This window comes from Drosophila biarmipes, chromosome 3L (genome assembly GCF_025231255.1).
Source record: "Drosophila biarmipes strain raj3 chromosome 3L, RU_DBia_V1.1, whole genome shotgun sequence".
Taxonomy (NCBI): Eukaryota; Metazoa; Arthropoda; class Insecta; order Diptera; family Drosophilidae; genus Drosophila; species Drosophila biarmipes.
In genome coordinates this window covers 3,699,591-3,720,194 of record NC_066613.1, presented here as the reverse complement: position 1 = coordinate 3,720,194, position 20,604 = coordinate 3,699,591, and the positions used below count along the sequence as shown (strand labels likewise).

Below are 20,604 nucleotides of genomic sequence, written 5' to 3'. Positions count from 1 at the left end.
TCTCTGCTATCGAAGTTTGTCGATGCCCCGGACCCGATTGTGGCTTTGTATCTGTTCACACCAATCATCACCGCTGCTGACAACTGCTACTCCTTATCTTTGATTATCTTGCCAGTAAGCTTGAAGAGGTAGCACTGTGCAACTCCTCTCTGCACTGTCCATTTTCCGATCGTTGACCGCACTCGACGCTCCTGACACTTACTTTGCAGCAAGCACAGCAGAATAACAGCCGTTGGTTTCAACATCCTCGAACCCAGTATCCGTTTCCACCACTGACTGGCTAGGTCTCGAGGTCATCGCTTCCGTTTTCCAGTCCTGGCTAAACTCTATCCTGTAAGCTTCCTTTTGCAATTTGTCGATTCTCAGGCTTTCCTCTAGGTTCTAGGCTTCAAGCTCGACCCATGGTGCTTCTGTGATGTATCGTGGCCTCTAGCTCTTGAGGGTCCGGGGGACCGTTGTTTCTGGACTTGCTGAACTTCTGGGCTTCTCCGGGACAAGTCGATCGACCGCTCGTCCTTCGCGCCAGATACAGGGTTAGACATTGACGAATTTTTTTTTATTCTGACCTATGTTATGTGCTAAACGACAAAAATCCGTACAAATTGTGAATTTAGCAAAGCTGTGTACATGAAGACTGACAACGATAGGCGAAAAATCGATACACGATTATCGACGACTCGTGAGCTCAGGGAGTCGTGCAGCTTAATCAAGCTATGGAACTGGATCCTTAACCCGGATAACTCCAAAATGAACCAATGTCTAAATTCGAAAAGGTTGAGTGGTTTTTGGCGGAGAGAAGCTTGGAAAAGTAAAACATGCAAGGGTGATTAGAGGGCAAAACTAATTGGTCGCAGACGGTTCTGTTGGAAAAAATATAATATTAGCAGAAGTTAAGTTCCTACCCAGTGAGTGAAAAAAAAATACCTGTTGATGTGAGTGGAGTTAAAATATAAATATTTGTAGTATATTCCGTGAGGGATAAGCCTGGGTAAGGAAAAGAGACTTACGTAAGGAGAGACAAAGACCAGCCACCAGGAGGAGATCTACATTTTCGACCAGAAAATTGGTCACTCATCCCCGGGTGGCCTCAGGTTTTTATTCGCCCCTTAGAATTATATTTATCACAGAAAAATAAAACTTGTTCCCGAAAACTGCAACGGCAACCCAAGTCAGCAAGCCGAAAATTAATATAATTGTAACTCGCTTAAACTAATTTATTCATACTTATATCTACTTAAATTATTTATTTATTTAACCTCTTTATTCATACAAACCCAAAACTATTGGAACGTTGTTTATTGTTATTTATTTATTGATTCATATATACATGTACTCCCTGTAAAAGTTCGGTACCGTAGGTAGGATTATTAAATGTTAAAATTTAAGTTGTAATTCTGAATTATAATGTGAAAACAAAGATGAGTTAGGCGAGGTAGCACGACCCACAAAACAGAATTGGGAGATGTGTCCAAAATAAGGTCGAAGGATACACTCATGGTTGGAGGGGCTCCAGGACCACGATAAGATCTCTGTTGTCCAGATGTTTACATGTTCAAGGTGAATCCGTCGTGAATATTGCCGTTGTCCGAGTTTTGAATTTCCGTTTTGTTTTTGTTGTGTCTGCTGCGTAGACAACATTGTTGGTTGTTCCCCTCCCTGGGACGGCATCCGAAAGGTCCTTTCTGCTTATCATAATCCTTGTTGAGAGAGAGGAGACCGTCTAGATGTGAACCCATGACCGGGGCTAGGAGGTTCATCAGTATATGAAAGAAAAAGAAAACAACTGTCTTTTTAACATGTTGTCTGTGGTAAAGTAAATTTGTAAAAACTTATCTAAATTTGTTGTCTATGTTTGGAGTTGGTGTGGTCCATGTACACCGTGAATAAAGTGTGACATCGTTGCTCGACAAATTTCAGGTTGATGCTGAAAGATGAAGAGTACGTAAATTAATGAAATCGTTTAAAGAAGTATGAAAAATTGACACGAACGGAAGGAAAGGAGAGAAAAGTTAGTGGGTAACGTAAGTAGCTACGTCTCATCCCCCCAGATTAGAACATTTTGGAAGAAAGAGATAAGGAAAACAAATATAAATTAGAAAGGCATTAGAATATGTAAAATAGTGATAGGAATAGAGTTCAAATTGGAAGAAAATTGAGGAGAAGTTTGGAGTTCATCCGGAATAGGGGACCAGCAGGTATGACTCCGCCAGTAACTCGCTCACAAGCAAATCAAGAGGAGAAATTGGAGAACATATTGGCACCCGAAGGTATGGAGTCGCTAAGGGACAGAATCCTGAAGGAATGGGAAGCAGAAGTCCAGGAGAAGCTAGTGGCATTCAGTCGGTAGGCGAAACCGGGGCCATACCAAAGTCTTTGCCATCTGAAATAAAGTCAGGGATTAACGCAGCACTGGTTCAAGCACAACATACGTACCAAGTGGGAATGTCGAAGGAATACGAAATGTTTAAACAGCAGATGCAGCAGGATATGATTCAGTTCATAAAGGACATTAATGACTGTATGGCGGAGTGGCGCCGATATTTCGTAAAGGAAAACGCAGCATGGCAGGCATCTACGCAGGTTCGCCAGGCCCAAGGACAACAATTTGGACAGGGCCAAATACCCTCTTCGGGGACGCCGATACCGCCACTTCAAGGCATTGCAGAGCAGCCGCGTGCAAATCCGAGTCAGATGCCACCATTCGACCCGAGAATGCTACAACAACCTCCGCCAATCATAATGCCAGGGGTACGTCCCCATATGGGACTCCCGCCGCCAACATCTGGGGCGCTGTCCGAGAAGCAGGAGATGAATCGTCACGCATCGGAAGGGTATCGGCAAACCTCCTAATCGATGGAGCAGGAATCAAGTGGAAGTGGGGGCTCAGTTTCGATGGAAGTCCCAGAAGCATGCCCGTGTCAGAATTTATATTCCGCCTCGAAAATCTGCAAAGGTCGTACCAGGTGCCATGGAAAAAGGTCCTAAGAGAATTTCACGTATTAATGGAAGGACAAGCCAAGAAATGGTACTGGATGTACGTGAGGTCGACGGAGAAGCAAGAGTTGACTTACCTGAGGTACGCGCTGCAGCAGCAGTTTCAGAGTCACCGATACAACTTCGAGCGAGAGTATGAGCTGCGAGAACGGAAGCAGAAGCCAGGAGAAACCATCGAGGCGTACATCCAGGCCATGCTAGCGCTCAGATCTCGACTAGAGATGCCGTTTTCCGACTTCAACCTGATAAAAGTGATAAAAATGAACATTAGGGATCAGATTTCGAGAATTATATACCCGATATACATCACGAACATGGATCAACTCCGACATGAATGCCACGATGCGGAGAGAATATTAGACTCGATGGACCTGACATTCAAGCAACCTCGAAACTCACCGGGGGTATAAAGACCGTCCGAGGATCGATGAGCTTTGTCCAGAATCAGTCGGAAAAGAGAGTTAATTGGCACCAGAGGTGAACCGATAGAGGCACATATCCTATCCCCCGAACAGACTGGGCAACTGGAAGAAGCAAAAGGACGTTTTCTGACCTACGAAAGTCAAGGATTAGGACTTACCAAGGTAGAAGAACACTCGATCCAGTTAGTTGAAGGAGCCGTACCCGTCAAAGAGAGATTCTCTTCAGTGTCTCCGGCGAAACAACAACTGCTGTTCGCAGAAGTCGATGAGATGCTACGGTTAGGAGTCATCGAGTTAAGTGAAAGTCCCTGGAACAACCGAACGACGCTGATACAGAAACCTGGAAAGAATAGGCTGTGCTAAACACATTTACAGTGAAGGTTGCTTACCCACTATAGAACATTAAGTCGATTTTAAGCCGGGTGGATGAGACGATTTTCATCAGCAGTATCGAGTGGAACTCGATGAGAAAAGTCGTCCTTTGACCACTTTCACAATAACTGGAAGGCCACTTTACCAGTTTCGAAGTGGCAGAGTGTTTAAACAAAGCCAATTTCGGCCTACACAAGTCAAAATATTGTTTTAAATACTTGCGATATTTGGGATTCATAAACGGTGAAGGGGCCTTGCGAACGGATCCGAAGAAAGTTGAGGCGATTATGAAGATAGAGGTGCCCAAAAATACGCGACAACTACGCAGCTTCTTAGGAACTGCAGGCTGGTATCGCAGATTCATCCGAAATTTCTCCGGTGTAAGTGCGCCGCTCATGGACTGCCCAAAATTTATGTGGACGGAGGAAGCAACTAAGGCATTCGAAACGCTGAAGAAAGCACTTACCTGTGCGCCTGTATTAGCTCATCCAGACTTTGGAAAACACTTCTGGATACAGTGTGACGACAGCCATGTAGGAATTGGGGCAGTATTACACCAGCAAGACGTAGAAGGATTGGACCGGCCAATAGCATTCTTTTCGGCGAAGCTGAGGGGAGCACAACTCAATTACAGCGTAACGGAAGAAGAGTGTCTCGCAACAGTAAAAGCCGTGGAAAGATTCCGTCCCTATGTGGAGTTGATGCCGTTCACGATCGTTACCGACCATGCAAGCCTGCAATGGCTAATGACGCTTAAGTAATTGAATGGGAGGTCAGCTGGCGCGGTGGTCGTTAGCGCTACAGGCATTCGACTTTAACACAGAGCATCGGAAAAGGAAAGACAACATCGTGGCCGACATGTTATTTCGGCCGAATGAAACCGCCGAAGTAGAGTCCTTCGATTTTGAAACAACGGAATTTAAGAGTCCTGAATACCTGGAAAGACTGCAGTTGGTTGAAGACCAAGGAAGGGATAAATTTCCGGACTTACGTGTGGAAGAAGGACTTCTCTTCAAGAAATCACAATTTGATAGGGACGAAAGTGACGAATTTGAATGTAAACTATGGATTCCGGAAACTTTGACGACCACTGTAATCCAGCAAGCCCACGGCGGCGACACGGCAAAGACCTTAGCGAGACTTCAGCAGATGTGTTACTGGCCCAAAATAATAGTTTAAGTCCGAGACTTTGTAGCAGCATGCGAAAACTGCAAAAAGAACAAGCACACAACGCAGATAAAGCGACCAATTATGGGGAAGGAAGAACGGACAGATCGACCCATTCAAAAGTTGTACCTGGATTTCTAGGAAAGTATCCGCGGTCTCGCCGAGGAAATACCATGTTATTTATCGCGTTGTATCACTTGACCAAGTTTGTGTGGTTAAAAGCGATGCCGAAGGCCACATCGACAGCTGTAATCCGATTTCTCCAAGAAGGAATATTCACACGAATCAGAGTTCAGGAAACCATCAACACGGACAACGGAAGACAGTTTATCTCCAAGGAATTCGAGAGCATGCTACAAACATAGGGGATTACACACATGAAAACGGGGAGATAAGCACCACAATTCAATGCTTCGGAGAGAGTAAACCAATCCATGCAAGAATAAGAATTCTAAATTTTGCAGAAACTACACCAAATGTAGAGTCACAAAATCGTTGGGAAATTTTTTGTACGCTTTGGAAAACTTGGGCGGCAATCCTTTGGGAGTTTTCCATGCAAAGGATCTGAAACAATAGTGCCCGGCTAGCAAATCACACTCACTAGGCATTAATCTCAGGGTTGTGGGCGCTGGCCTACGTTGAGCAGTACAACCAGCAGCACACGCACATCCCCACTCCTGTTCCAAGACGAGCATCGAAACCGTAGTGTGCCAATCGACAAAAATCTGTACAAACTGTGAATTTAGCAAAGCTGTGTACATGAAGACTGACAACGATAGGCGAAAAATCGATACACGGCTATCGACGACTCGTGAGCTCAGGGAGTCGTGCAGCTTAATCAAGCTATGGAACTGGATCCTTAACCCGGATAACTCCAAAATGAACCAATGTCTAAATTCGAAAAGGTTGAGTGGTTTTTGGCGGAGAGAAGCTTGGAAAAGTAAAACATGCAAGGGTGATTAGAGGGCAAAACTAATTGGTCGCAGACGGTTCTGTTGGAAAAAATATAATATTAGCAGAAGTTAAGTTCCTACCCAGTGAGTGAAAAAAAAATACCTGTTGATGTGAGTGGAGTTAAAATATAAATATTTGTAGTATATTCCGTGAGGGATAAGCCTGGGTCAGGAAAAGAGACTTACGTAAGGAGAGACGAAGTCCAGCCACCAGGAGGAGATCTACATTTTCGACCAGAAAATTGGCCACTCATCCCCGGGTGGCCACAGGTTTTTATTCGCCCCTTAGAATTAATTTATCACAGAAAAATAAAACTTGTTCCCGAAAACTGCAAACTGCAACCCAAGTCAGCAAGCCGAAAATTAATATATAAAAATTAAGACTGATATCTCAGATTATGTAACTGGCATAAACTAATTTATGCATACTTATATCTATTTAAATGGTTTATTAATTTAACCTATTTATTCATACAAACCCAAAACTATTGGAACATTGTTTATTGTTATTTATTTATTGATTCATATATACATTTACTCCCTGTAAAAATTCGGTACCGTAGGTAGGATTATTAAATGTTAAAATTTAAGTTGTAATTCTGAATTATAATGTGAAAAAAAATGAAGTGTTATGAATAGAAATTCGTGTTGGGGGTGAGATTAGTCAGGCGAGGTAGCACGACCCACAAAACAGAATTGGGAGGTGTGTCTAAAAGAAGGTCGAAGGATACACTCATGGTTGGGAGGGACTCCAGGACCACGATAGGATCTGTGTTGTCCAGTCCAGATGTTCAAGGAAAAGCCGTCGTGAAGATTGCCGTTGTCCGAGTTTTGAATTTCCGTTTTGCTTTTGTTGTGTCTGCTGCGTAGACAACATTGTTGGTTGTTCCCCTCCCTGGGACGGTCGATGACTAGCCGGCATCTACACTGCGCAAAATGCAGGCCACGACACCTAATAGGCAGGCGATACTCCAGGGTGTGGTCGTGACAAAGTTATAAAAAAAAGCTTTGATTTAGCCACGTAACGCCTTCTGGACTTCAGATACCTGTGTCTCAATTCGAAAATTCCTGATGTCTCAATTCCTGATGTCTCGACGTAACGATCTTGCTCCTTGTAGACTTCCCCCGCACTGCTTTCGCCGACTGGGTCTAAGGAGCGGCGATCAACAGGTATCCTGTCGTTCACGGAGCGCTGTCTCGCCTCGTACTTAACTTACTAGAGGTGGAGAAACATCGATGCCAATATCTTCGTGTGAGTCTGAAGGAGTTTTCAGACAGGCTTGACAATTTTTAAGTAAGCGTCGCACGCTGCTATCATCGACCATTGTCGATAAGCTCCTCTTTTTAAACAAATCAAACACCGTAAATAATATGTAAATATAGAAAGCAAAGTTAGGGATAGTAAAGTAAGGATAGTAAAATAAAAACAGTAATGTAAGGATAATATAGTAGAGATAGTACAATATACTTAAGAAGAATTAATTTCTTTGAAGCATGTATATAATTTTTTGTCCATGATGATAATGATTACTTTTTATTAAAAAAGTAAGGAGAGTATAATTACTATTGAACGTGCATATAATGAACAATTTTATTTTAATTTTTTTTCTCATCTTTTTTGCCAAAGACATGGAAAACATGTCCGTGAAAATCGATGTTTCTCTACCTCTACTAAGTCCTCTCTTCAACTTCACTCTGCAAGCTCTTTTTAACTGTATTCTCCAAATTGATTTTCCTCGTTCTTTCCAAACTTGCTTCAACTCTATTCTTCAAACTCTCTTTTCCCTACGCGTATTTACTGCGTCCACCAACTGGCTGGTCTCCTTACAGTCTATCTTAAATTCGTATGGAGTTACCTAACTTCTCACACTTCCCCATTTTTCGGGTGACGAAAACGAGCTCGTTCCTTTTTTCCGGCTACAATCCTGTGTATCCTGAAGTCTTTGAGACCTTGCGATCCTTCCCTCAACGCCCAACAGCTCCATGATGAGCTTTACTGCCCTCGTGGTTTAACTCTTCACTGTTGCCGTTGATAGTCAAACTTCCCCGCTCAGGGATATTCCCTCCGAACTCGCGGTTATCTCCTTCCACTCTTCCGATCCCAATATCGGCGCCTGATCGATAGGTAAGCGGATATTAATACCGATGGCGAAGCTTTGCACGGAGCGAAGTTTCATCCATGGCAGATACTTTCAGTATTTTCTTGAGTCCATCGATCGTCATAATCGTCCCTGGATATATGTCTGTGCTATCCCTGGCTATAAGGTAATGATATATGTTCCATACGTACGAACAGAGGGAGGTCGAGAGCAGAAAAAGAGAGAAAAAGCGTGGCAAAAGGAGAGAATAAAGATCTAGAACACTATAATTCAGAAGGGGTAACTAAAGCTAAGCAAGTTAAATCGCAATAGGCCAGTTAACATGGCTTCACGCGGTAAATTGGCGAATTCAAATACCTCAAAGGGAAACAAAGACGCACTGTTCTCGGAGTTTATTACCCACTTTACTACCGTCTGAAATTGCTCCGGAGTTGTATTAGGAAAAGGTGAAGTCTACTGACGAAATTGGTGATGAGATGCAGACAACAACAACAACGAATAATAAGACGAGATGGCTGCCGCCAATGCAGTTAATATTAATAACGAAAAACAAAGAGAAGAAGATGAAGACGTTTATAATAACGAAATTAAACTTATTAAGACGTTTAAACGCGATAACTTACAACTTAGGATTAAAGGAAAGGGCATTCAACCAAAAACAAGGCAACTGCTGCGCTTCTAGTAGGTCCGGAAAAATTGTGGCTGTGTGGGTTGCTAGGAGAGACCGATCGAGAGCAAGGAGTGGAAAGATTTTCGCGCCGTCTTCGTGGCTAAATAGAGGAGTGGAGAAATCGTGGTTTGGTGGCGTCTTGCTCGGGTATAAATGGCAGCCCACTAACGTCAGCCGCTCATAACAAGAGCATTTCGGAGTGCGTGGAAAATGTTTGTGGTTAACCCAATTTAAAGTGGCTCCATTTTCAGCCTAGCCATTTCAAGTAAAATCCGGTGATGATTGTGTTAAGCCCCTTTCAATAGCAGTGGCTCTCAAAGGGTGAGTCTAATGCCTTTTTTTCCTCCTTAGATTAGGTGCTAACTTTGGCTTTGTGGCGCAGCTGCTAGCGACAGGGACGCGGAGGAACAACCTTGAAGATAGCCACGACGAGGATTTGCCACGAAAAAAACATCACTATGGTGACGAGCCTGGATTGTGGCAGCTACGGGCAAGAGTCGCCACAACTGAACCACGGCTCTTCTAAGCGCGAACCCCAAAGGGAATTACACCTACGTATTTTGGTTTAGAACGGCCACAGCGGTAGTAGCCGCTGACGACAATAGGAGAGAATCGTGGGAAAAATTTGTTTTCCAGTGATCTACGAAGATATACACCAAAAACAAAAATCGTATCAATATGCCATTATTCAGGTGTCAATGTGATACTATTGAGTATCTAATCTAATCTAATCTAATTGACACTGTCATTGTCGAAAATATCAATTTGACACTTTTTGGTGTCGAAAAGACACTGTGCATTGGCATTTTTTAGTAAGAATATCACACTCATTCGGGGTAAAAAAGGTCATTTCTAGTGTCAACTTGATACGATTTTAGAATCAATATGACACGAAATAATGGTTGATTTCACACCCAAAAAACTCTAATAATTTATTTTCATTTTTTTTAATACAATTTTTTTTTTTTGTAATGAAGTTATATGTGTATTTTATAATATTTTTAATCCTATAAATTTGCTGCCGTCGACCAGATACGCGATTTAAATTCCTTGTTGTCTTGTACACAATATTGAGCTCACATTGACTTATCGATAACTATTTCTTGTACGATAGGCGCATTTCAAATTTCGAAAATAGAAAGACAATTATTGGTATCGAAAAGACCCTGGATTTGGTCAAAATGACTCTAATTAGGGTTAAATACTATTTTTCATACGATGTAGTATACTTTTAACAATTATTTAGGATCAAATTGATAAAAAAAATTGATTCTAGGTGTATTGTCATTTTTAACCACACTTATCAAATTGACACTCAATGATTTTTTGTTCGGTGTAGCCATATCCATGGTTAAACGCTTAAGTCTGTCTGCCGCCCACATAACATCTGCTAAAATAGCCAGTAGGTCGCGCCATATAATATCTCTTTGCTGCTTATAAAAATCTGCAACGCCCACTCTATCACCCACAAACGGCTTAAACGCTTAAATCTGTCTGCCGCCCACATAACATCTACTGAAATAGCCGGTAGAAGGCCCCCTAAAATATCGCTTTGCTGGATATATATCTCCATTTCTCTTTTACTCCTTTATTCTAAGCATCTGATCGACTAGGCACTCGACTATAGCGTCCTTCCTTATATAGCAGTATGAACTGTTACACGAATGAAATAACTTTATTAAACTTGACCGTTCTCTTTCACTTCTTATTTATACTTGTAGATGCTAGAGACTATTGAATAGCTAGCCGTTACATTCAAATACTAGTTAATATACACTTACATCGAAAGGTTAGAGTTACCTATACATATACATAGCAGAGTTGTACATAGTTATACTTATAGCAAGTCACTTATCCTACTACAATTCGGCCGTCCTGACCGGTTGATCACCTGATCAAGACATATTGACTTAAAAGTTATGCTTATTTTATCTTTACAATATATAGATACTTAAGTGGTATTTTCTCGTTATAAGTTACATTTTTATTTCTGTTTTTTAGCTTTTTTAGTTTTTATCCAATGTCTTAAATTTTGCGCACTCCAAACACCTAAATAAGGACTACGTGCTACTTGAAAACCTTCGACGTCTTTTAATAAGAATCTGTCATTGAGCATCGCTTTTGCAATCACATATGGTCCTTTATGTTTGGGAATCAGTTTTCTAGCAGTTCCAACAGTCGATTCAAAATTTTTCACCATTACATAGTCTCCTTTTTTATAATTTCTAGCCTTTACTCGACTTTTGTTATACAAATTTTCATTATACTCTTGAACTTGCTTTTGGTGGGCCTCAGCTTTTTCTCTTATCTTTGTTAAACTATCTAATTTCTTATTTTCATTTATGTCCTCTAGCTTTTCCTTAAGTTCATCCACAATCTTTCCTTTTTGTTCTACTCCAAACAGCATTTTACTCGGAAGTTGTCTTATACTTCTGTGTAACGTATTATTTAAAGCATGTTCTATTTTATCTATAACATTGTCCTAGTATACACCTTTACTTTGATCAACTAATTTTGCTATCATTGGTCCAAGGCTCCTGTTAATCCTTTCAACTTGACCATTGGCTTGTGGTGAGCCTGTGGCTATCTTGATGTGCTTCACATTAGATGTAAAACAACTACCCCGGTCTGAAATTATGCATTTTGGCCTACTATAGGCCCTAAAGTAATCTTTCAATGCCGTTATAACCTCCCTAGTGCTCGTTGATTTAGTTGAATAAAGTCTTACAAACTTTGTAAATCCGTCAACTACCACAAAAATGTGTTTTTTTGCTCTTGACGAGTCAACTGGCCCATAATGGTCAATGTGTATTAACTCGAATGGTTTGTTTCCTTTGGGAATACTGTGCAAAAAACCTTCTCCTTTACCTGATTTTGGTGAAAACGCTACACACTTTAAACAATTTTCTATATGTGCAACGCACTTTTCTTTTAAATTTGGAAACCAATAAGTTTTTGAAATTATGTCCATCATTTTATCTCTTCCTATATGTCCTATTTCGTTGTGGTATTTATATAGTACCTGATCTTCCATTTCTTCTGGCACATAGAATAGAATCCTATCGTCATTTGCTTTTCTGTAAACTACACAATTTCTCATTTCAAATAATTTAAGTTCTGCCTTCTCTAAAATCGTTTTAAGCTTCTTAATTTTTAAATCCTTTCCTTGACAGATGACTAAATTTTCGTCAAAGCTGTTGGTTCCACTATTAGAATATTATTGTACCAGCTGAGAGCATCCACATGCTGCATTTTATTTCCCGCTCTGTGACATATCTCAAGATCATAGTTTTCCATCTCCAAAGCCCATCTTGATATCTTCGGGTTAAGTTCTGCTTTATGGAGTGTTAACTTAAGTGCAATACAGTCGGTTACCAATTTTACATGTTTCCCTTGCAAATATATCCTAAATCTACGAAGAGCATAGATAACCGCCAAAGTCTCGAGCTCAAAACTATGTAACTTAGCCTCATCTGCTGTAGTACGCTTAGAGAAATAGAACACAGGATGTAACTTGCCATCATCTTTCCTCTGCAACAGTACAGCACCAAATCCTAGAGCGCTTGCGACACAATGTAATTCCGTTTCGTCCTTGTGATTATATAACGCCAGTACTGGTGACTCAATAAGTTTTTCCTTTAACGTGAGAAAACAACTCATCTCTTCTTCACCAAATTGAAATAGTTTGTCCTTCCTTAACAAGCCATACACAGGTTTTGCTATTGTAGAGAAATCTTTTATAAACCTTCGAAAATATGAAGAAAGTCCCAAAAAACTTTGTACTGCCTGAACCTTCGTGGGAACTGGAAAATTTTTTACGGCTTCAATGCCCTTATCATCTGCCCTAATGCCATTCTCAGAAATCAAAAATCCCAAATACTTTATATTTGCTTTCAAAAACTCACATTTATCCATTCTAAGTTCTAATCTGTTCTGTGTAAGCCTTTTAAAGATTTTATCTAATGTTTCTAAATGTTCATTAATATCTTTGCTGGCGACCATTATATCATCCATATACACTACTACTTTGTTTTCTCTAATCATATCATCGAAGATTTTATTAACAAAGCGTTGAAAAAAAGCTGGTGCATTTTTGATATCCATTGGCATTCTTAAAAACTCGAATTGTCCTAGTGGTGTTACGAATGAAGTATATTTTACCGATTCCTCATCAACAAAAACATGAAAATATCCATTTTTAAGATCTAACTTTGAGAATACTTTTTTGTCAACTAATTTATCTAATAAATCATCTATGTGTGGCAGAGGATAATTGTCTTTCAGCAGTGTTTTGTTCAGTTTCCTATAATCAATGCATAATCTAATCTCACCTGTTTTCTTCTTCACTAATACTATTGGGGATGCAAATTCTGATTCGCTTGGTCTTATTATCTCGCTTTTCAAATATTCGTCTAGTAATTTTTGAAGCTTGTCCTTTTCTGTATATGATAATCGTCGAGGACTGCAACTGAAAGGTTTTGCATTATCTAGACATAGTTTCATTTCTGCTCTAATCATTGGTTTTTCAGGTCTAGTTGCTTTTACATAACTGTTTTCCAGTATTTTTAAGAAACGACATTGTATTTCATAGGTAGTGCTTTTGTCCCAGTTAAAATCTATAGTTTCGCTGCTTGTAAAGTCGATATTTAGTATTTCGGTTTCAAAATTTTCAATTTCCAGTTGCCCTTTTGTACCTGTGGTCGTTGGTTCTTTAATAATCGTTTTCTGTGTATTTTGACTGTTTTGCTTTGCATTTGTAAATTCAGTTGTTTCACCGTTAAGTCTCATAACTGTCTGATCAATATTTTCGTTGTTTTGCCTTGTAACTTTTTGACTTATGCTTTTACTATTCTGTCCCATAACTGTTTGACTTACATTTTCACTATTTTGTCTCATAACTGTTTGACCTTTGCTTTTACTATTCTGTCCCATAACTGTTTGACTTACATTTTCACTATTTTGTCTCATAACTGTTTGACTTAAATTTTCACTATGATCATTATGACAGATCCCTAGCGGCAGTCGTTGTGTCCATTTTGGTTGTATCTTCTACAGTTATTATCTTTAAAGTTCTTAAATCTAAATTTAAATCACAAGCTTGCATAAAATTTCTACCCAAAATCACATCATGTATCATAGACTCATTGGCGACAACTGTTAAATTAAAGTAACATTTTATTGTTCCTTTTAATACAAAACATAAAATTTTTCCGTAGATTTGTAATGGTCTTCTATTTATACCAAAATATTGTTCTTTGACTTCATGTAATTGGGCCTCCCTGGGCAACAAAGATATTTTAAGCAACGAAATTGGACTGCCAGAGTCTAAGATGCATGCTGTAACCATAGGAGATATAGTTTGACTGTCAAAATGGATTTTAATATACCTTACATATTTATTTACAGCATTTCCCTTTTTTTCCTCACATTGGGCTACAAAGTGGTCAAACTTGCCACAAGCATAGCAGGATCCTGGATTCCTTGCTGGTTTTCGACAATCCTTAGCGATGTGTCCTCTGGCGTTGCAGTTACTGCAGCGGAATCCTCTGGTGCTGCTCCTATTCTTGTTGAGCTCCTTTGACGCCGACTCATTTGACTTATCCAAACGGATACCAGCAAACGCACGGAGAATTTGCTTCGGATCTGTGAAACATTGGATCCGGGCCTGATCCCGCAAATTCTGTGCTGGTATTCCCTCGACTATCTGGTCAACCAATTCGTCTGGATCAATGTTGATGCTGCTTGCCAGCATTGTCTTTGCCTCAAAATACACCGCGAACTTTTCGCCATAATGCCACTTCAAGTCCTCAAATTTGCGTCGCGCCTCTGCTTTGGACAGTTTATCGCCGAATGCTAGGATCAGCTGTTCCAACAGATTCTCTGCCGGCTCCATAAAACGCGTTGCATTTGCATGCAACCAGCGCTGGGCGATGCCTTTTAGTTTAGCCACAATCACCATTTTTACGCACACTGCATCCAAGTTGTTCATTTCAGCAATGTTGCGTACTTGCTGGGTCCAAACGTTTGCGCAAGATGATCCATCGTAATCCATGATCATTTCTTTGACAAACGAAAGTGACAAACTTGGCGATTCTGATTCTTTGTTTACAACTGCCATTCGTCGTTGCTCAACACCGTTGCCTACATCGATATCGGTGCCGCTATCGATATGAGCACTTCCATCGGCGTTTGGTATTTTTCCGCTCACAGCTTCCTGGAAGTTTTCGCATTGAACTGCTTGCTTACCTCCTGCTTGATTGCAGTTTTCGGGCTTGCTGATGACGTCATTGGCAACTGCTTGCGACGCAGCTCTTACTTGCCCAAGAATGTTCTGGAGCTCCTTTCTTCCAGCTTCGATTTCAGCGCGTATTTGTTGTTGCGACTATACTCCTTCGGCCACGGCAGGAATCTGATCCGACCTAGGGTCGGCATTCTCCGCAAAGAAATGCTCCCCCAAGTCATCCTCTAGATCAAACTCCTGAACGTGCTCAGCCAAGTCTTTGTTTTCAGCGTCCACCGGTACTGGGGACTCCGGGCGAGTTCCACGAACTAACGGGTCCACGCCGTTTAGTCGGGCCGCGAGTTCGGCCTTATTGCCGATTGTCGGCAAGTTCAGTGCCGCCAACCACCGTTTGAGCTGGACGACCGTAAATTGTTGTGCATCAATTAGATCCATTTTATGGGTCAGGACCACTTCTGAAGTTTATAGCAGTATAAACTGTTACACGAATGAAATAACTTTATTAAACTTGACCGTTCTCTTTCACTTCTTATTCGCAATCGCCTGATTTTACATAGCATCGGGTTTAATCGATTTTTTATTTTATCGATACTTAACATTCTACCAGAGTTGCCAGATTGGCCGCTTTATCACAGAAGATACTTGTAGATGCTAGAGACTATTGAATAGCTAGCCGTTACATTCAAATACTAGTTGATATACACTTACATCGAAAGGTTAGAGTTACCTATACATATACATAGCAGAGTTGTACATAGATATACTTATAGCAAGTCACTTATTCTACTACACTTATTTGTTTTCAAGATATCGAATTTAATGTATAAGCCTTCTGATATTTTGGTAAATTTAGCAGCAAGTCAAATTTGAACCAAAAATCGATCCCTAAATACAAATCTTTTTTTAGGTCAGTCGATAGGTGTAGCTAAGACATAGACATTTTACAGACTTTCGCTACAGACTTTCGGGGAGTGGGCGTGGCACCCCGCTGAAATAAACTTCCGCTGCGCAGGAAGCCCAGGAATCGCTTAGATGGGCTTGTCTTTCTTTTATAGTTTCCAAGATCTCAGCGTTCACACAGACAGATGGACATGGCAAGATCTACTCGGCTTGTGATCCTGATCAAGAATATATATACTTTATGGAGCCGGAAACGCTTCCTTTTACCTGTCACATACTTTCCGACGATTCTAGTATACCTTTTACTCTACGAGTAACGGGTATAAAAATGGCGCCAACCTAAAAAAAAACCAATTATAGGTAACAAATAGGAACATGTTTTAAAATTAAAAAAAAAATGTTGTATGCAAAAGAAATGAAATCAAAATTATAACTACAGATGGAGATATACTAACAAACAGAAGGTACTTTTTTAAAACGAGCTTTTTTTTACAATCTTAAAAAAAATGTTAACTAATAAAAATATTTTTTTTTCAGCAAAATCCTAATGCACGTTTTTACTTATTTTCTGAATAGTATTCGTAAAATAAGTTTCAGTGTTCGGGTTGTAAAAGTAAGGCCCATTCTTAAAAGTGCTGACTTCTCAATACCATTTTTATACATTGTGATGCCAGCAAAGTAGAACTCCTAGGGGTCTTGGTTCAGCTATCTGATGAATGAGATTTGTGTCCCAAAGCTTTTGTTTCATAAACAAGGCCCAACAAAATTACTCAAAAACGGAACAGGAGTACGGGTATAAAAATGGCGCCAACCTAAAAAAAAACCAATTATAGGTAACAAATAGGAACATGTTTTAAAATTAAATAAAATTGTTGTATGCAAAAGAAATGAAATCAAAATTATAACTACAGATGGAGATATACTAACAAACAGAAGGTACTTTTTTAAAACGAGCTTTTTTTTACAATCTTAAAAAAAATGTTAACTAATAAAAATATTTTTTTTTCAGCAAAATCCTAATGCACGTTTTTACTTATTTTCTGAATAGTATTCGTAAAATAAGTTTCAGGCCCATTCTTAAAAGTGCTGACTTCTCAATACCATTTTTATACATTGTGATGCCAGCAAAGTAGAACTCCTAGGGGTCTTGGCTCAGCTATCTGATGAAGGAGATTTGTGTCCCAAAGCTTTTGTTTCATAAACAAGGCCCAACAAAATTACTCAAAAACGGAACAGGAGTACGGGTATAAAAATGACGCCAACCTAAAAAAAAAACCAATTATAGGTAACAAATAGGAACATGTTTTAAAATTAAATAAAATTGTTGTATGCAAAAGAAATGAAATCAAAATTATAACTACAGATGGAGATATACTAACAAACAGAAGGTACTTTTTTAAAACGAGCTTTTTTTTACAATCTTAAAAAAAATGTTAACTAATAAAAATATTTTTTTTTCAGCAAAATCCTAATGCACGTTTTTACTTATTTTCTGAATAGTATTCGTAAAATAAGTTTCAGGCCCATTCTTAAAAGTGCTGACTTCTCAATACCATTTTTATACATTGTGATGCCAGCAAAGTAGAACTCCTAGGGGTCTTGGCTCAGCTATCTGATGAAGGAGATTTGTGTCCCAAAGCTTTTGTTTCATAAACAAGGCCCAACAAAATTACTCAAAAACGGAACAGGAGTATAAATATTTATATAAAATTTATAAAATTTTAGAGCTTATGTCGAATTGGTTAATGTCTCAGACCGATTTGAGTTCGAGGTTGGCGAGATGGGCGTTAAAGTTGCAGATCTACTCTTCCTAGATTGAACACAGGCGTGAAAAGTTGATTGTAGTCCCGGACGTCCTTTCTACGGTATATGAGGAAGACGTAGACGAGATGCGTAAATATTTAAACTCTTGTTAATTTTGCAAGACCATTAAAGCACCCAAAATTTCGGTGCGACTCCTACTAGCAGAATCAGAACGATTTATCCAGAAGCTATGTAGAGATTTTCTTCTACCTTACCCTAGATCTCAAAATGGAAACATTTGAATATTTATAAGCCTTGATAATTTGTCCAAATTTGTGTTTTTGCAGCCTCTGAAGAAGATTACTGCGGACGTGGTTGTAAAATATCCATATTGAGATCAGCAGTGCATTCCAGTGTAGGGACCAGTCCGTACCATATGACTTTTGGGCAGCAAACGAGCTTGCCCCAAGATTTCTAAAATCCCGAGTAAAGGAACAGTATGGGTACTGGAAGACATTCAGGGAACATTTTTGGGCAAATATTACGAGAAAGACATGCGGCAATAGCTGGCTACATGCTAGATCACTTTTGGTTACTCTGCGATAACCAGTCTGATTGTGGCATTGTATCCGGATGTCGGTTAGCTTAAACTAGCACCTCCGAATGCTCGAAAACTGTGGCTGTATGGGTTGCTAGGAGAGACCGATCGAGAGCAAGGAGTGGAAAGATGTTCACGTCTCTTCATGGCTAAATGCCGTAGTGATGGAGTCGTGGTTTGGTGGCGTCTAGCTAGGGTATAAAAGGCAGCCCACTGACGTCAGCCGCTCATAATAAGAGCATTAAGTGTGGGTGGGTGAACGTTTTTGTGGCTTCTTATGCTTTTTAAGTAAAATTCCGTGAGGAACAACAGCAGTGGTTCTCAAAGGGTGAGTCTAATGCCTATTTTCCTCCTTAGGTGCTACCTTTGACTTTGTGGCGCAGCTGCTAGAGACAGCGACGCGGAAGAACAACCTTGAAGATAGCCACGACGATGATTTGCCACGAGTAATGCACCACCACGGTGGCGAGCATGGATTGTGGCAGACACTGGCAAGAGTCGCCACAACTGAACCACGGCTCTTCTAAGTGCCATCCCCAACGGAAATTACACCTACGTATTTTGTTCTAAAGCCAAGCGTCTTTTGGATCGGCCACAGCGGCAGTTGCAAGGCCGTGTCATACTTTTCCTTAGCTGCAGCGTTCCCCAGGACAGAGCGCAATTTTTGCGAAAAAATTCGGAGTGCCACCTCATCGGTACTTCTTGGAGTCACTTCGTCGAGACTTCGGGAAGTCACTTCGGCGACTCTTCTTGAATTGTCTTCGGCGACACCTCCAGGAGTGACTTCGGCGATACTTCTGGAAGTGTCGCCGAAGTGACTCCGAGAAGTTCCGCCGAAGTGGCAAATTTCTTCCCGACAGGAGTGACTTCCGCGATCCGAATGCGATATCGCCGAAGTCACTTCTGGAAGTTACTTAGAAGTGACTTAACAGACGCTTGTAGAAGATACCAGAAAGGCCTTTCCCCATTGGAAATCTTAGAAATCTTGAATAAAAAACTTGTTTTTACATGTTAGGAAATATTTTGCATTTATGTTTTCCATAAGGTCTTTGAGCACAAAGACACGGTCCTTGGCATATCGGAAATGCTGCTTAATAATATTATTTATGCCCAGATCCGTTCACATGAAAAATGTAATAATAACCATTTCTTAAATAAACAAAAGCAGAATTTTTTTTATATTTAAAATAAAAATAAATTTGGAACAATTACCTTTTAAAATTAGGTGGAGAATCTTTGAATCCTTATTTCACTGCAATCGAGCCAGGTAATGTAAAAATATCTTAAAGTAATCGTAAAGCTTCACGTAAATTCGCACTCTTCGTTCAGTTGGACATTTTAATGTGTTATACAATTTTAAAAATTCCGAAAAACAAAGCAACACACAAATTTTATACAAAACTGGACTGATCACAAGCAAAGTGCGGAATAAACTGACGCTCGGTCGAAAAACAACAGCGTAAGTAAAAAGGGAGAGGAATTTTCATAAATTAAGGGTAACGGCAATTATCGTGTCCCCCTTTTTCCCAGTAACTTTGTTTTTGTATCGTCCAACTATAGTCCAGAAGTGTCTCAGAAGTTACGTCTTTGCGATCGAAATGTGTGCTGTCGCCGTTCTATCGCTCAGAAGTGACTTAGAAGTAACTTCTACGCGATATATCTATATTTTGTTTTTGTAAAATGTGTACTATCGTCTTTCTATCTTCCAGAAGTGACTTCTGGACGATAGAATTATCGCCCTTTTGCTTGCAGGGTATAAGAACATAGTCGCCGGTAGCATCTCTCCCCTTTCCCCTTAGCACCACTTGGGTGCATAAGAAGCGACGTCCAAGCTCGCTGGTGATCGCGCATGCGCGCCTGATAGTTTGTCTTTCTTTTATAGTTTCCAAGATCTCAGCGTTCACACAGACAGATGGACATGGCAAGATCTACTCGGCTTGTGATCCTGATCAAGAATATATATACTTTATGTAGCCGGAAACGCTTCCTTTTACCTGTCACATACTTTCCGACGATTCTAGTATACCTTTTACTCTACGAGTAACGGGTATAAAAATGGCGCCAACCTAAAAAAAAACCAATTATAGGTAACAAATAGGAACATGTTTTAAAATTAAAAAAAAAATGTTGTATGCAAAAGAAATGAAATCAAAATTATAACTACAGATGGAGATATACTAACAAACAGAAGGTACTTTTTTAAAACGAGCTTTTTTTTACAATCTTAAAAAAAATGTTAACTAATAAAAATATTTTTTTTTCAGCAAAATCCTAATGCACGTTTTTACTTATTTTCTGAATAGTATTCGTAAAATAAGTTTCAGTGTTCGGGTTGTAAAAGTAAGGCCCATTCTTAAAAGTGCTGACTTCTCAATACCATTTTTATACATTGTGATGCCAGCAAAGTAGAACTCCTAGGGGTCTTGGTTCAGCTATCTGATGAAT

General features: G+C 39.9%; 2 protein-coding genes across 3 annotated transcripts; one reads left to right on the top strand and one right to left on the bottom strand.

The window, feature by feature from the left end:
- Positions 1-600: 600 nt before the first annotated feature.
- On the top strand, positions 601-6,498 carry LOC122819053 (uncharacterized). Of its 2 annotated transcripts, XR_006368496.2 has the most exons (3): positions 601-905; positions 964-5,992; positions 6,051-6,498. XR_006368496.2 is itself a non-coding variant. In XM_050885969.1 (2 exons), exon 2 carries the CDS (start codon positions 2,562-2,564, stop codon positions 3,402-3,404), a length of 843 nt encoding a protein of 280 aa, XP_050741926.1. In that variant the 5' UTR covers positions 601-905; positions 964-2,561; the 3' UTR covers positions 3,405-6,498. The 2 variants fall into 2 exon arrangements, 1 of the variants encoding a protein (XP_050741926.1); XM_050885969.1 differs by having other exon boundaries at positions 964-6,498.
- Positions 6,499-13,834: 7,336 nt separating this feature from the next.
- On the bottom strand, positions 13,835-15,090 carry LOC122818487 (uncharacterized). The gene is made up of 2 exons (XM_044092591.2): positions 14,070-15,090; positions 13,835-14,014 (listed from the first exon to the last, which is right to left on the bottom strand). The coding sequence occupies exons 1-2, from the start codon at positions 14,793-14,795 to the stop codon at positions 14,003-14,005; spliced, it is 738 nt and encodes a 245-aa protein (XP_043948526.1). The 5' UTR covers positions 14,796-15,090; the 3' UTR covers positions 13,835-14,002.
- Between the last annotated feature and the right edge of the window lie 5,514 nt (positions 15,091-20,604).